At 37.7% G+C, this 12,079-nt stretch overlaps 1 protein-coding gene across 1 annotated transcript; it reads left to right on the top strand.

The window, feature by feature from the left end:
- Window positions 1-1,029: 1,029 nt before the first annotated feature.
- On the top strand, window positions 1,030-2,283 carry LOC118661702 (PCI domain-containing protein 2-like). The gene is given in 2 exon segments (XM_036320020.1): window positions 1,030-1,542; window positions 1,544-2,283. Coding segments are annotated over 2 exon segments (1,200 nt in total). The 5' UTR covers window positions 1,030-1,035; the 3' UTR covers window positions 2,237-2,283.
- The last annotated feature ends 9,796 nt before the right edge of the window (window positions 2,284-12,079 follow it).

The raw sequence follows: 12,079 nt of genomic DNA, 5'->3' as shown, positions 1-12,079 counted from the left end.
AAGCTATTTAGAACTCAAAACCACAGACAATTATCAAAATTGGTTTTATAAATAATGAATATTTGAGGAACTTTTGTACCCGAGGGAACATTTATTAAAATGTAGTCCATAATCTGATCTCAAAGCAGTGAAATCATCAAGACACTCATATTTACATTTATAAAGTGTTTACTACATGCCTGGTATTGTTTATTCTAAGCAATGATTTTCATATTTAGTAAATAAAGGTACAAGATGCCCAGTTAAATAAGAATTTAAGTATACAATGAATATTTTTAGGGGGATTTTGGAAATTTTAGAAATTTGTAGAGATAATACATTTTTAAAGCTTGGGGAGAAACAGAGAGAAGCATTCCCATATATTTGTAAGATAAATTTATCACCTGGATGCCTAATTTAGACAAACCTGACACAAAAAATGAGACATAGACATACCTACTTTTATTTACGGCTGTAAAATTTCTAAATGCTAATTTAATAGATTTAATATAGCAGTGTATTAAAAGTTGTCTGACACCAGAAATGGAAGGAAGGTTCAACACCACAGAGTATTTTAATGTAATTTACATTTTTAAAATTAAAGGATGAGAGCAATAAAATCATTGCAATTAATGAAAAATCAACTTATTAAAAGTGACATCTATTTATAATAGTTCTTATATCTGACAAATGTGTAATACAAGAACAAAGTTTTCTAACTTGATGAAGAATATCTATCTAAACATCAGGAATGACAAATTTGAAAGTGTAATGAATAAAAGTCCTAGTCATAATTGAAAATAACAGCAAATGAAAGAAAATATCTAGAAATAAAATTAATGTAAATGTATAATATCTATAATAAAAAATTTACTGTGGGATGTAAAAGAGGATATAGTTAAAAAAAACAACAAAAGAAAAACATACTGAGAACCTGACTATGATGATCAACTGAACGCTGCCTCATTTCCTTCCTTCTTCGCCGACTCGGTCCACACCTTTGGGAACCCCTGGACCTGCTGGGGCTGGACCCCAACAGGCGGCGTGGGAGCCGCCATGGCGCACATCACTACCAACCAGTCCCTGCAGCAGGCCTATGAAGCAATTGAAACCAGAGATGGGGAATGCTTTGCAGAGCTGGTGTCTTTCAAGCATCCTCACGCTGCCAACCCACGGCTTCAGTTGGCCTCTCCGGAGGAGAAGTGTCAACAAGTTTTGGAACCCCCTTATGATGAAATGTTTGCAGCTCACTTAAGGTGCACGTACACAGTGGGGAACCGTGACTTCACAGAGGCATACAGATGCCAGACTGTCATCATCCAATCATTCCTGCGGGCGTTTCAGGCCCACAAAGAAGAAAACTGGGTTCTGCCTGTCATGTATGCAGTAGCACTCGATCTTCGAGTATTTGCCAGTAATGCAGATCAGCAGCTGGTTAAGAAAGGAAAAAGCAAAGTTGGGGACATGTTGGAAAAAGCTGCTGAGTTGTTGATGAGCTGTTTCCGCGCCTGTGCCAGTGACACTCCTGCTGGTATAGAGGATTCTAAGAAGTGGGGGATGCTGTTTTCTGGCGAATCAGTTATTCAAGATTTACTTTAAGATCAACAAACTCCATTTGTGTACACCTCTCATCAGAGCCATCGACCGCTCAAATCTGAAAGAAGATTCTAGCACAGCACAGAGAGTAACGTACAGGTACTACGTTGGACGAAAGGCCATGTTTGATCGTGGCTTTAAACAAGCCGAGAAGTACCTGTCCTTTGCCTTTGCGCACTGTCACCGTTTGAGTCAGAAGAACAAAAGGATGATTTTGATATATTTACTCCCAGTAAAAATGCTGTTGGGTCATATGCCAACCATTGAGCTTTTGAAAAAGTATCATCTCATGCAGTTTGCTGAAGTAACCAGAGCTGTAAGTGAAGGCAATCTCCTTCTATTGAAAGAGGCTCTAGCAAAGCATGAGACCTTCTTTATTCGCTGGGGCATCTTCCTTATCCTTGAAAAGCTGAAGATCCTCATCTACAGAAATCTTTTTAGGAAAGTGTACTTGTTACCCAAAACACACCAGTTATCTCTGGATGCTTTTCTAGTTGCTTTGAAATTCATGCAAGTGGAAGACGTGGACATCGATGAAGTCCAGTGTATTCTAGACAACCTGATATACATGGGTCACATCAAAGGCTATATACCACATCAGCATCAGAAGCTAGTTGTTAGCAAGCAAAATCCGTTTCCTCCGCTGTCTACAGTGTGTTGAATGTAGCAACACCTGTTCCTCTGGTGTGCATCGTACTAATGAAATCAGTACTTTGCTAGGACGTTACTTTCTGCAGCTGGAATCTCTTTGGGGCTCTTCTCTCGGGATGTTGAGACTGAGTTCCCCGCATTCACAGCCACCTTGACATTTCCTCATCACTCATTACTAATGTCAACCTCACGGAGACTTGGAATTTCTTTTTTAAATGTTGCAGACCCTCCTTTGACTCTGGAGCATTGGAGAAACTTCTGTGAAAGAGGCTCTTCTCCAAGGCAGCTACAGTTTACTTCTCCTAAACAAACAAACAAATAAAAAAAAACATACCCTATTCTAAATGGAAAGAATATATAGTAAAAGTAGTTATTCTCCACCCTAAGTAAATTACAGAATGAATGCAATCTCAAATCAAAGCCTAAGATTTTTAAAAATAAAACTTGACAATACAGTTTCCAGAAAAGATGCAAAAGTAGACACACACACATACACACACACACACACACACAAACACACACACACACACAAAACCATCAAAAGAAGGAAGAAGGTGGAGAATGTATGCCATCAGATTTTAAAATATACTATAAAAATATAGCAATTAGCCCTAACCAGTTTGGCTCAGTGGATAGAGCGTCTGCCTGCGGACCGAAGGGTCCCAGGTTCGATTCTGGCCAAGGGCATGTACCTCGATAGCAGACACATCTTCAGTAGGGGGTGTGTAGAAGGTAGCTGATCAATGTTTCTCTCTCATCGATGTTTCTAACTCTCTATCCCTCTCCCTTCCTCTATGTAAAAAATCAATAAGATATATTTTAAAAATATATATATATAGCAATTAGCCCTAGCCAGTTTGGCCCAATTCCGATCAAAGGCACTTGCCCAGGTTGTGGGCTCCATCCCCAGTAGGGAGCATGCAGAAGGCAGCCAATCAATGATTCTCATCATTGATGTTTCTACCTCTCTCCCTTCCTCTCTGAAATCAATCCTATCTAATAAGGAGGAAATGTGCTAATTGACTGCCACACTCTCACAAGATGGCAGCGACCACAGCCACAAGGTGGTGGAGCCCAGTCCCCAGCCCCGCCGGGGGCCTTGGGTCCTCCTGAATCCCACCACTGACTAAGGCTCAGGAAAGCAGGCTGGCTGAGGTGCAGGCAAGCCTTGGATGGCAGCTGCCCAGCTACCCAGGGCCAGCCCGAGGCTCAAGTAACCAGGGCCAGCCAATGCTTGCGCTACCGGCAGTGGCAGCAGCAGAGGTGTGATGGGGGTGTTGCCTTCACCTGGTCACTGGGTCGCCTCCTGCCCCTGAGGGCTCCCGGACTGTGAGAGAGGGCAGGCTGGGCTGAGGGACCCCCTCTCCAGTGCATGAATTTTCATGCACCGGGCCTCTAGTAAAAATATATTTTTAAAAAATAAAATAAATAAAAGTGTAGCAATTAGAATAAAATGACAGTGATGCATTAATATATAAATGGAGGAAAACCAAATCCATGATGAAGAACATTCCAAACCAATGAAACTAAGAATAAACAAATGGAGGTGGAACAAATATTGTTAGTTTCCTAATTTGGAGCCAAGAGAAAAAGAACATATATTCTAGGTAGTTTAAAAACACGAATGTCTAAGATAAAACTATAAAAAGCATCCAAAGATAATATATTTGTAATCTTGGATTACAGGGGACCTATGAGAGATATGAAGTGTGTATGCCATAAAAGAAACTATTCATAAATTTGACATTAATATTTAAAACATGTGCATAAAAAATAATATCCCTACCAATATTTTTAGTTTTTATCATTAAGCTATGTAGAATCTTCAGAAGAAATGGCTTACAGCTAAGAAAATGAAAAGGGGCAGACAGAACTACCAAATGTTGAAGGCCTACTCTGTAATTGACACCAGGTGAAGGATTGGACATTGGCTATCCCAGTGGTCGGCAAACCGTGGCTCGTGAGCCACATGCATCTCTTTGGCCCCTTGAGTGTGGCTCTTACACAAAATACCACTGTACGGGTGCGCACATACAGTGCGAAGTTGACTTAAAACTTTAAGTAAAGTTTATTAAGTTAATTGTAGGGAACGTTGTGGAGTGAAAGAAGATGTAGTGTCGAGGATTGAGAAAGGTATGTTGAGATGGTTTGGACAGATAGAGAGGATAAACGAAAGGAGATAGACGAAACAAGTATACAAGATACGTGTGGATGGGAGAGTTGGAAGGGGTCGACCTCAGGGAACGTACCTCAATCAGATTGAGGACTTTTTTAGCAAAGGCCTGCTTAGGAGTACCCTAATTAAGTTAATAACAATGTACCTACCTATATAGTTTCAGTTTAAAAAATTTGGCTCTCAAAAGAAATTTCAATCGTCGTACTGTTGATATTTGGCTCTGTTGACTAATGAGTTTGCCGACCACTGGGCTATCCCATGTAATCCCAGGGAATCCTCATCAGTCCTGAAGGATGTATTACTGTCATCATATTGCCAAGGAAAAAGCACAGGACGAGAAGGAAACGGTAGACTCACTAAGAAATGACTCAGTGTAACACTGTTAGAGTCTGGACCAGTCTTCCCGGTGTGAGTCTGTAAAACATTACAAGTGCTAAGTAACACTTATTTAACACAAAGTACGAAATAAGATTCAGCTGTAAGAGCAATTATGTGAATCTACTGCCTAGGTGTTGTTGTTTGTTAATTTCTTTATTGATTAACATATTACATATGTGTCCTTATCCCCCATACCTCCCCCACCACCCCCCACCCATGCCCTCCAAAGGACTTGTATGCATGCATATAAGCCTAACCAATGGACACAGTCAACAGGGGGCTGAGGGCATGCTGCCTTAGTTTTCATGAGGCTCCTGGTGTGCTGAGACACTGATACTGTTAGTAGAGAGTCGTGGTAACCAGCTAAAAATGTGACCTAAGACTGTGTCTTGTGAAGTTGTGTAAATTGTCACTTCATATAGTACTTCCATTCTGAACACTAGATGCAGTAATTTTGTGTTTGGGGAAGTTTGGGGACCACTAACTAGAGTCAGTAAAAGACTTAACAACAGGGTACTCTGGGAGAAATTTCGGGTCTTCAAAGTGTCTGCTGATTTAAAAAAGACAGAATCTACTTAAAGAAGCTAAGATCCTATTACTCAAGTTAACAGATAATAGGAAGATATCTTCAGTGTGTGGGTGTTTTTTTTTCTATTGTTAGGAATAATTCTGAAGCATTTATATTATTTTAAATCCTGCCAGTCCCTGCCCTGCATGGTTAGTCGAGTTGAAATACCTCCAGTCTCTAGGTTAATGCCAACCACCCCATCCTGAAGGCCTTCAATCTACTATGTGCTTTCAAAGTCCTGCGGTGGGTAAAGAACACTGGTGAACTTTGCAATGAATATGGACGCTCAAATTATAGGATTTGGGGTGCCTAGAGTAAGGTCTTGGCCCAAAATGCCAACAAAAAAGTATGGAAACTTGCCTAGTGAGTTCTCCCCTCTGAGCCCCACTTAAGGGACTTGATGTCTGCCTCATATTTAGTTTGCTTTTATCCATTGAAAATGGCACCACCCATCTGGCCTGAGCTTGACAAATCTATGATTCTTCCCAATCTCTTAGGTGGTTTAGTTCTGCATCCGTATCCACAAGCAGTTGTTGGACTGGCTTTAACATGAACGAATAGCCTGGAATCCAGGTACTGCTACTCCCTGACTATTTCTATGTTTGCCGAGTTCCCGTGGTCAACGTGACTTAGATTGATAGCCCACCTCTTTGAAAAGGAACGTTCTTCATAGACGTGAACAATTCCCCACCAGCAAATTTGGGGGAGGGGAGAATATAAAACATTGCTTGAATTAAACAAAAAGGGAAAATTAAAATGTTGGTGCTCAGTTATTATGGTCCATGATCTCAACAAATAAACAGGTAAAAATGCTTATTTTGATGCATGGTTTAACATTTTTTTAAACTCATATTGTTTGCCACAGCCAATAGAATTCTTAGTTGTTTTCACTTTGAACAGTTGAGTTAGAATGTAGCATTTGTGCATAAATGCCATTTTGGCCAGAGGAAGGCTGCTGCCTTGTGTAAGCTGAAACAATGAGAGTTTTCCATTGAAACGAATTGGAAAGTAAATGTAGAGCAATGCAGTTATATATCTGTGAGATTAATGCCACCTACAACATGAGAAAAGGATGAGTCTAAGCTTTTCTCTTTCGGTAAGAAACTTACAAATTAGAGGATCCTTTGTTTTCCTTTTGGAGAATGCAGTCTAATGCCTTCAGTGGTTTCCTTCTCAACACATAATTGATGTTGGAATGACATTCACTTTGAGTGTGGACAGTTGTACCTTTGGGACAGAAGCAGTTGTTTCTCCCTTTGTCATCTTGCACAATAGCTATACTAGGAGAACTATTTTCTCTAAGAATTACCACTTCAGAGACCTAGAAAACTCAACAATGTCATTTTGTATGTTTATAAAAGACAAAACGGTCTTGCTACTATAAATGGAGTAGAGGAAAAAGGCAATTGAACCAATAGTACTTTATTGCTGGAAATATACCACAGGTCATTAAAAATAGAGGCATGTAAAATATTTAAGGGCACAGTTAAAACGGTCTTGTGTTAAAACTTTTGAAAAGGATTTTAAAAATAGAAAAGATTTTTGCAAACTAGCAAAAAAAACATTAATGGAACTTTAAAAAAAAAGAATACAGATATAAAAACTTTTCCAATGTATTTTTCTTGTCTTTTTCCTTTTTGAGAAGAGACCTTATATATAAAAGAGAGAATAAAATGTGCCATACTTAACCAGTGAATACTGGAAAACATAGATTATGAATTTATGAGTAAGTAATTTTTTCTCTTAGCTATAATAATAAATCACCATTGTTCTTTTATAATTTTTTATTCTAATGAGCCAAAATGTATATTTATCAAACTATAGATAAAGACTCAATATCATATAACTTGAATGAACTATATAAACATCATGGCTGGAAAAAATAAAAAACTAAGGATCAGTTAAGTGTATTAAGTATAAATATATGTCCAATGTTGTACATGTATTTTTTTTCTTCTTCTTCCCCAGGGTTTGTAGGTAGACTTAGTGATTATGAAATGAAGAGACTAATGATGACCTGACTCAAATATTTTACAATATTTGAAATATACAGGGTGTCCCCAAAAATGTAAATACACTTGGATGATTATAAAGTCAGTGTTTATTAACATACAGTTCATTTTCAAAATTTAAAAGAATCTACAGAAATGAGTGATTTTTTTGGTCAATGTCTGTTTTCAAACTGATGACTGTTCTGGTCCAGGCACCAATGATAACGCTAAGCAACAGGATCACAAATATAAAAAATCATTTTGTTCAGTATTTGTGTGCCCTCAACTTGTCAACTATTGCCAGTTTTGTAATGTAAACTTTATCTTTTATGTATTCCCATTAAAAAAAAAGTCTGGTGGCAATTTAGGATAAATTTTCTTTGTTCAAAGCTTAATCTGGCTTCACCCATTATTTCAGATCAGTTAAACATGAAAAGGAGTGAAAATTAAGTGAGTTATCAGCTGTTGAAGTGTTTACATTTTTTGACACCCTATATTTATAAGCAATAGTTAACTTCAGTCACTGATGAGATTGTGTGCCAGTTAGCTTCAAATTGACTTTTCATTAAATATAAAACTTGATAATATTTGTATTTGTTACACAACATACAAATAGTAAACTATTATATTTGTTAATTATTAATATTTTACCAAATTTCTTGATAAGACCTTTTAACATTGCCTTCAAGTTGAAATTCTAATTTATACACTAAAATTTATTTTAAATTGTCCACTATTGTTTTTATTATATCTTTATCAGTATTCCAAAATCTCTAAAACTTTTTCAAATTTATCTTTTTAAACTTGATATTTGTTTACCTAAGTACCTGAAAAAAAATCAAGAAAGATAAAAAGGAAAATTTTGTGTTAGCTAATATTTAATCATTTTTTACACAATTAAAAATATTATTTATGAGTCCTAGCTGATTTGGCTCAGTGGATGGAGCGTCGGCCTGTGGACTGAAGGGTCCTGGGTTCGATTCTGGCCAAGGGCACATGCCTGGGTTGCAGGCTTGATCCCCAGTGGGGGCTGTGCAGGAGACAGCCAATCAATGATTTTTGCTCATCATTGATGTTTCTCTCTCTCTCTCTCCCTCTCCCTTCCTCTCTGAAATCAATAAAGAAATATATTTAAAAAATATATATATATATTATTTATGAGATTTATTGAGAATGTTGGCCTTCCTATAATTAAAAAAGACAATGTCCTAAAAATTGTTATAGCTTTCTTTCAAAAAATTTTCAGGGTTTTTTTTATATGGTTAAACATATTTTTCTATTAGAAATAAATGTATTATATCTTAACCTAAAAATATAAGACATTAAGAAGGAATATCATTTATAAAAGAATTCAGTATACATTTCCTAAAAACATTTATCCTCTGCTTTCTACTTCAAACTATAAAAAGCAATTTGCACACAATTTTTAGAAGTTCAATTCTTCAATAATGTATTAAAAAGATATATTTTTCTCATATCATGAGCACAAAATCAGTATGGGCCATTATATCCCATCTCTGCAAAAGAGAAAATGAAAATCCAATGAGGTCATGCCTTTGCCTCATTATTTAGATACAGAATAGGTTCATTACCAATGTTTACTAGTTTACTGATATTTTCACTTCAAAGAAGCTCATGTTCACAGTTTTATACCTGAAATAACCACAGTCTAGAAAAAAATTAATGAAAATGACCTTTAATATTGGTTTTATACATCTAGTGATCACCATCATCAACTGATTATCATTTTCATAGGGGCACATGAATATTTTATAAGCTGGCATTTATTTTTTGCAAAAAGAAAACTATTTTAAACCCACAAGCAAGGTATTATGTGCTTTACTCATAGTTTTTTGTTTTTGTTTTTGTTTTGTTTCTTGTTGTTTTGTTTTTGGTGTCTCTAGATTATTTTGAATACTAAAGTGTAGAACTGAACCATAGATATTTGACAATGTAAAAATCTCTTCATATAAGAGTCAATTAAGAAAGATATAGCCCGGCCAGTATAGCTCAGTGGTTGACCGTCAACCTGTGAACCAGGAGATCACAGTTCAATTCCCAGTCAGGGCACAAGCCCAGTTTGTGTGCTCGATCCCCAATGTGGGGCATGCAGAAGGCAACCAATCAATGATTCTCTCTCATCATTGATGTTTCTATCTCTCTCTCCCTCTCCCTTGCTCTCTGAAATCAATAAAAATACATTTTTTTTAAAAATCCTTTAAAAAAAGGATTATACTAGCATACCTCATTTTATTGCACTTGGCTTTATTGCATTTTGCAGATACTGCATTTTTTACAAATTGAAGATTGTGGCAGCCCTGCATTGACCAAGCCTATTGGTGCATTATTTCAAACAGCATTTGTTCACTTTTTGTCTCTACGTCACATTTTGGTAATTCTCACAATATTTCAAACATCTTCATTATCATGATATTTGACATAAGATCTATCATAAATTATCTTTGATGTTGCTATTTTAATTTTTGGGGGGCACAACAAAACTCGCTCATATAAGACAGTAAACTTCATTGACAAATGAGTGTGTTCTGACTGCACCACCAACCACCGTTCCTGAGTCTCTCTCCCTCTCCTTGGGTTTCCCTGTTCCCTGAGACACAACAATATTGAAATTAGCCCAGTTAATAACCCTATAGTAGCTTCTGTGTATCCAAATGAGTAAGCTTAGTGAGGAAAGCCAAGATAGGCCAAAAGCTAGGCCAGTCAGCTGAGTTGTGAATGCAAAGAAAAAGTTCTTGAAGGAAATTAAAAGTAATATACTCCAGCCCTGACCTGTTTGGCTCAGTGGATAGAGCGTCGGCCTGCGGACTGAAGGGTCCCAGGTTCGATTCCGGTCAAGGGCACGTACCTGGGTTGCGGGCATATCCCCAGTAGGGGGTGTGCAGGAGGCAGCTGATCGATGTTTCTCTCTCATCGATGTTTCTAACTCTCTATCCCTCTCCCTTAAAAGTAAGATACTCCAGTGAACACAAAAATGACAAGAAAGAGAAACAGCTGATATGGAGCCAGTTTTAGTGACCTGGATAGAACAGCAAACCAGCCATAACATTCTCTTAAGTCAGAGCCTAATCCAGAGCAAGGCCCTAACTCTCTTCAATTCTATGAAGGCTGAGAGAGGTGAGGAAGGTACAGAAGACATGTTTGGAGCCAGCAGAGGTTGGCTCATGTGATATAAGGGAAGACGTCGTCTCCATAACATAAACGGTCAAAGAGAAGCGGCAGTGCTGATAGAGAAGCTGCAGCACGTTATCTAGAAGATCTAGCTAAGATCGCTTTAAAAGGCAGCACACGAAACAACAGATTTTCTATGTAGATGAAACAGCTCTATATTGGGAGAAAATGCCATCTGGGACTTTCAGAGTTAGAGTCAATGACTGGCTTCAAAGCTTCAAAGACAGGCTGAGTCTCTTGGTAGGGACTAATGCAGTTGAAGCCTGTGCTCATATTCCATTCTGAAAATACGAGGGCCCTTAAGAATTATGCTAAATCTACTCTGCCTGTTCTCTGTAAATGGATCAACAGAGCCTGGATGACAGCACATCTGTTTAAAGCAGGGTTTACTGCATATGCTAAGCCCACTGCTGAGACCTAATGCTCAGAAAAAAAAAGATTCCTTTCAAAATATTACTGCTCACTGACAATGCACCTCATCACCCAAGAGCTCTGATGGAGATGTACAAGAAGATTAATGTTGTTTGCAAGCCTGCTAACACAACATCCATTCTGCAGCCCATGGATCAAGGAGTAATTCCAATGTTCAAGTCTTATTATTTAAGAAGTACATTTTGTAAAGCTATAGCCGCCATAGATAGTCATTCCTCTAATGGATCTGGGTAAACTAAAATGAAAATCTTATGGAAAGGATTCACCATTCCAGATGCCATTAAGAGCATTTGTGATTCATGGGAAGACGTCAAAATATCAACATTGATAGGAGTTTGGAAGAAGTTGATTCCAACCTTCAAGGATGACTTTAAGGTGCTATTTCAGTGGAGGGAGTAATTGCAAATGTGGAAATAGCAAGAGAACTAGAATTAGAAGTGGAGCCCGAGGATGTGACCGAATTGCTGTGAACCCATGTTAAAATTTTAACAGCTAAGGAATTGCTTCTTATGGAGGAGGAAAGAAGGTGATTTTGTGAGATGGAATCTACTCCTGGAAGATGCTGTTTAGATTGTTGACATGACAGCAAACACGTGGAATATTATGTAAACTTAGCTGATAAAGCAGTATCAGGGTTCGAGAAGATTGACTCCAATTTTGAAAGAGGCTCTACTGTGGGTATAATGCTATCAAATAGCATCGCATTCTACAGAGAAATTGTCCTTGAAAGGAAGAAACAATTGATGTGACCAGTCACATTGCTGTCACATTCTAAGAAATTGCCACAGCCACCCCTGCCTTCAGCAGCCACCACCCTGACCAGTCAGCTGCCATCAGAATTGGTTATGACTCATTGAAGATTCAGATGATGGTTAGCATTTTTTAAACAATAAAGTATTTTTTAATTAGGCTCTTTACATTTTTAGACATATACTATTGCATACTTAATAGACTAAAATATAGTATAAACATAACTTTTATGTGCACTAGGAAACTAAAAAATGTGTATGACTCACTGTATTGCAGTTGTCTGGAACCAGACTCATAATATCTCAGAGGTATGCTTGTATTTTTGCGGCAGGGTGCCTAGTAAGCTAAGCTTTGCCTTTTTGAAGCAAA

This window comes from Myotis myotis, unplaced genomic scaffold (genome assembly GCF_014108235.1).
Source record: "Myotis myotis isolate mMyoMyo1 unplaced genomic scaffold, mMyoMyo1.p scaffold_m19_p_8, whole genome shotgun sequence".
Lineage (NCBI taxonomy): Eukaryota > Metazoa > Chordata > Mammalia > Chiroptera > Vespertilionidae > Myotis > Myotis myotis.
Note: the sequence above shows the minus strand (reverse complement) of the source record. Positions and strands in the feature narration are given on the sequence as shown.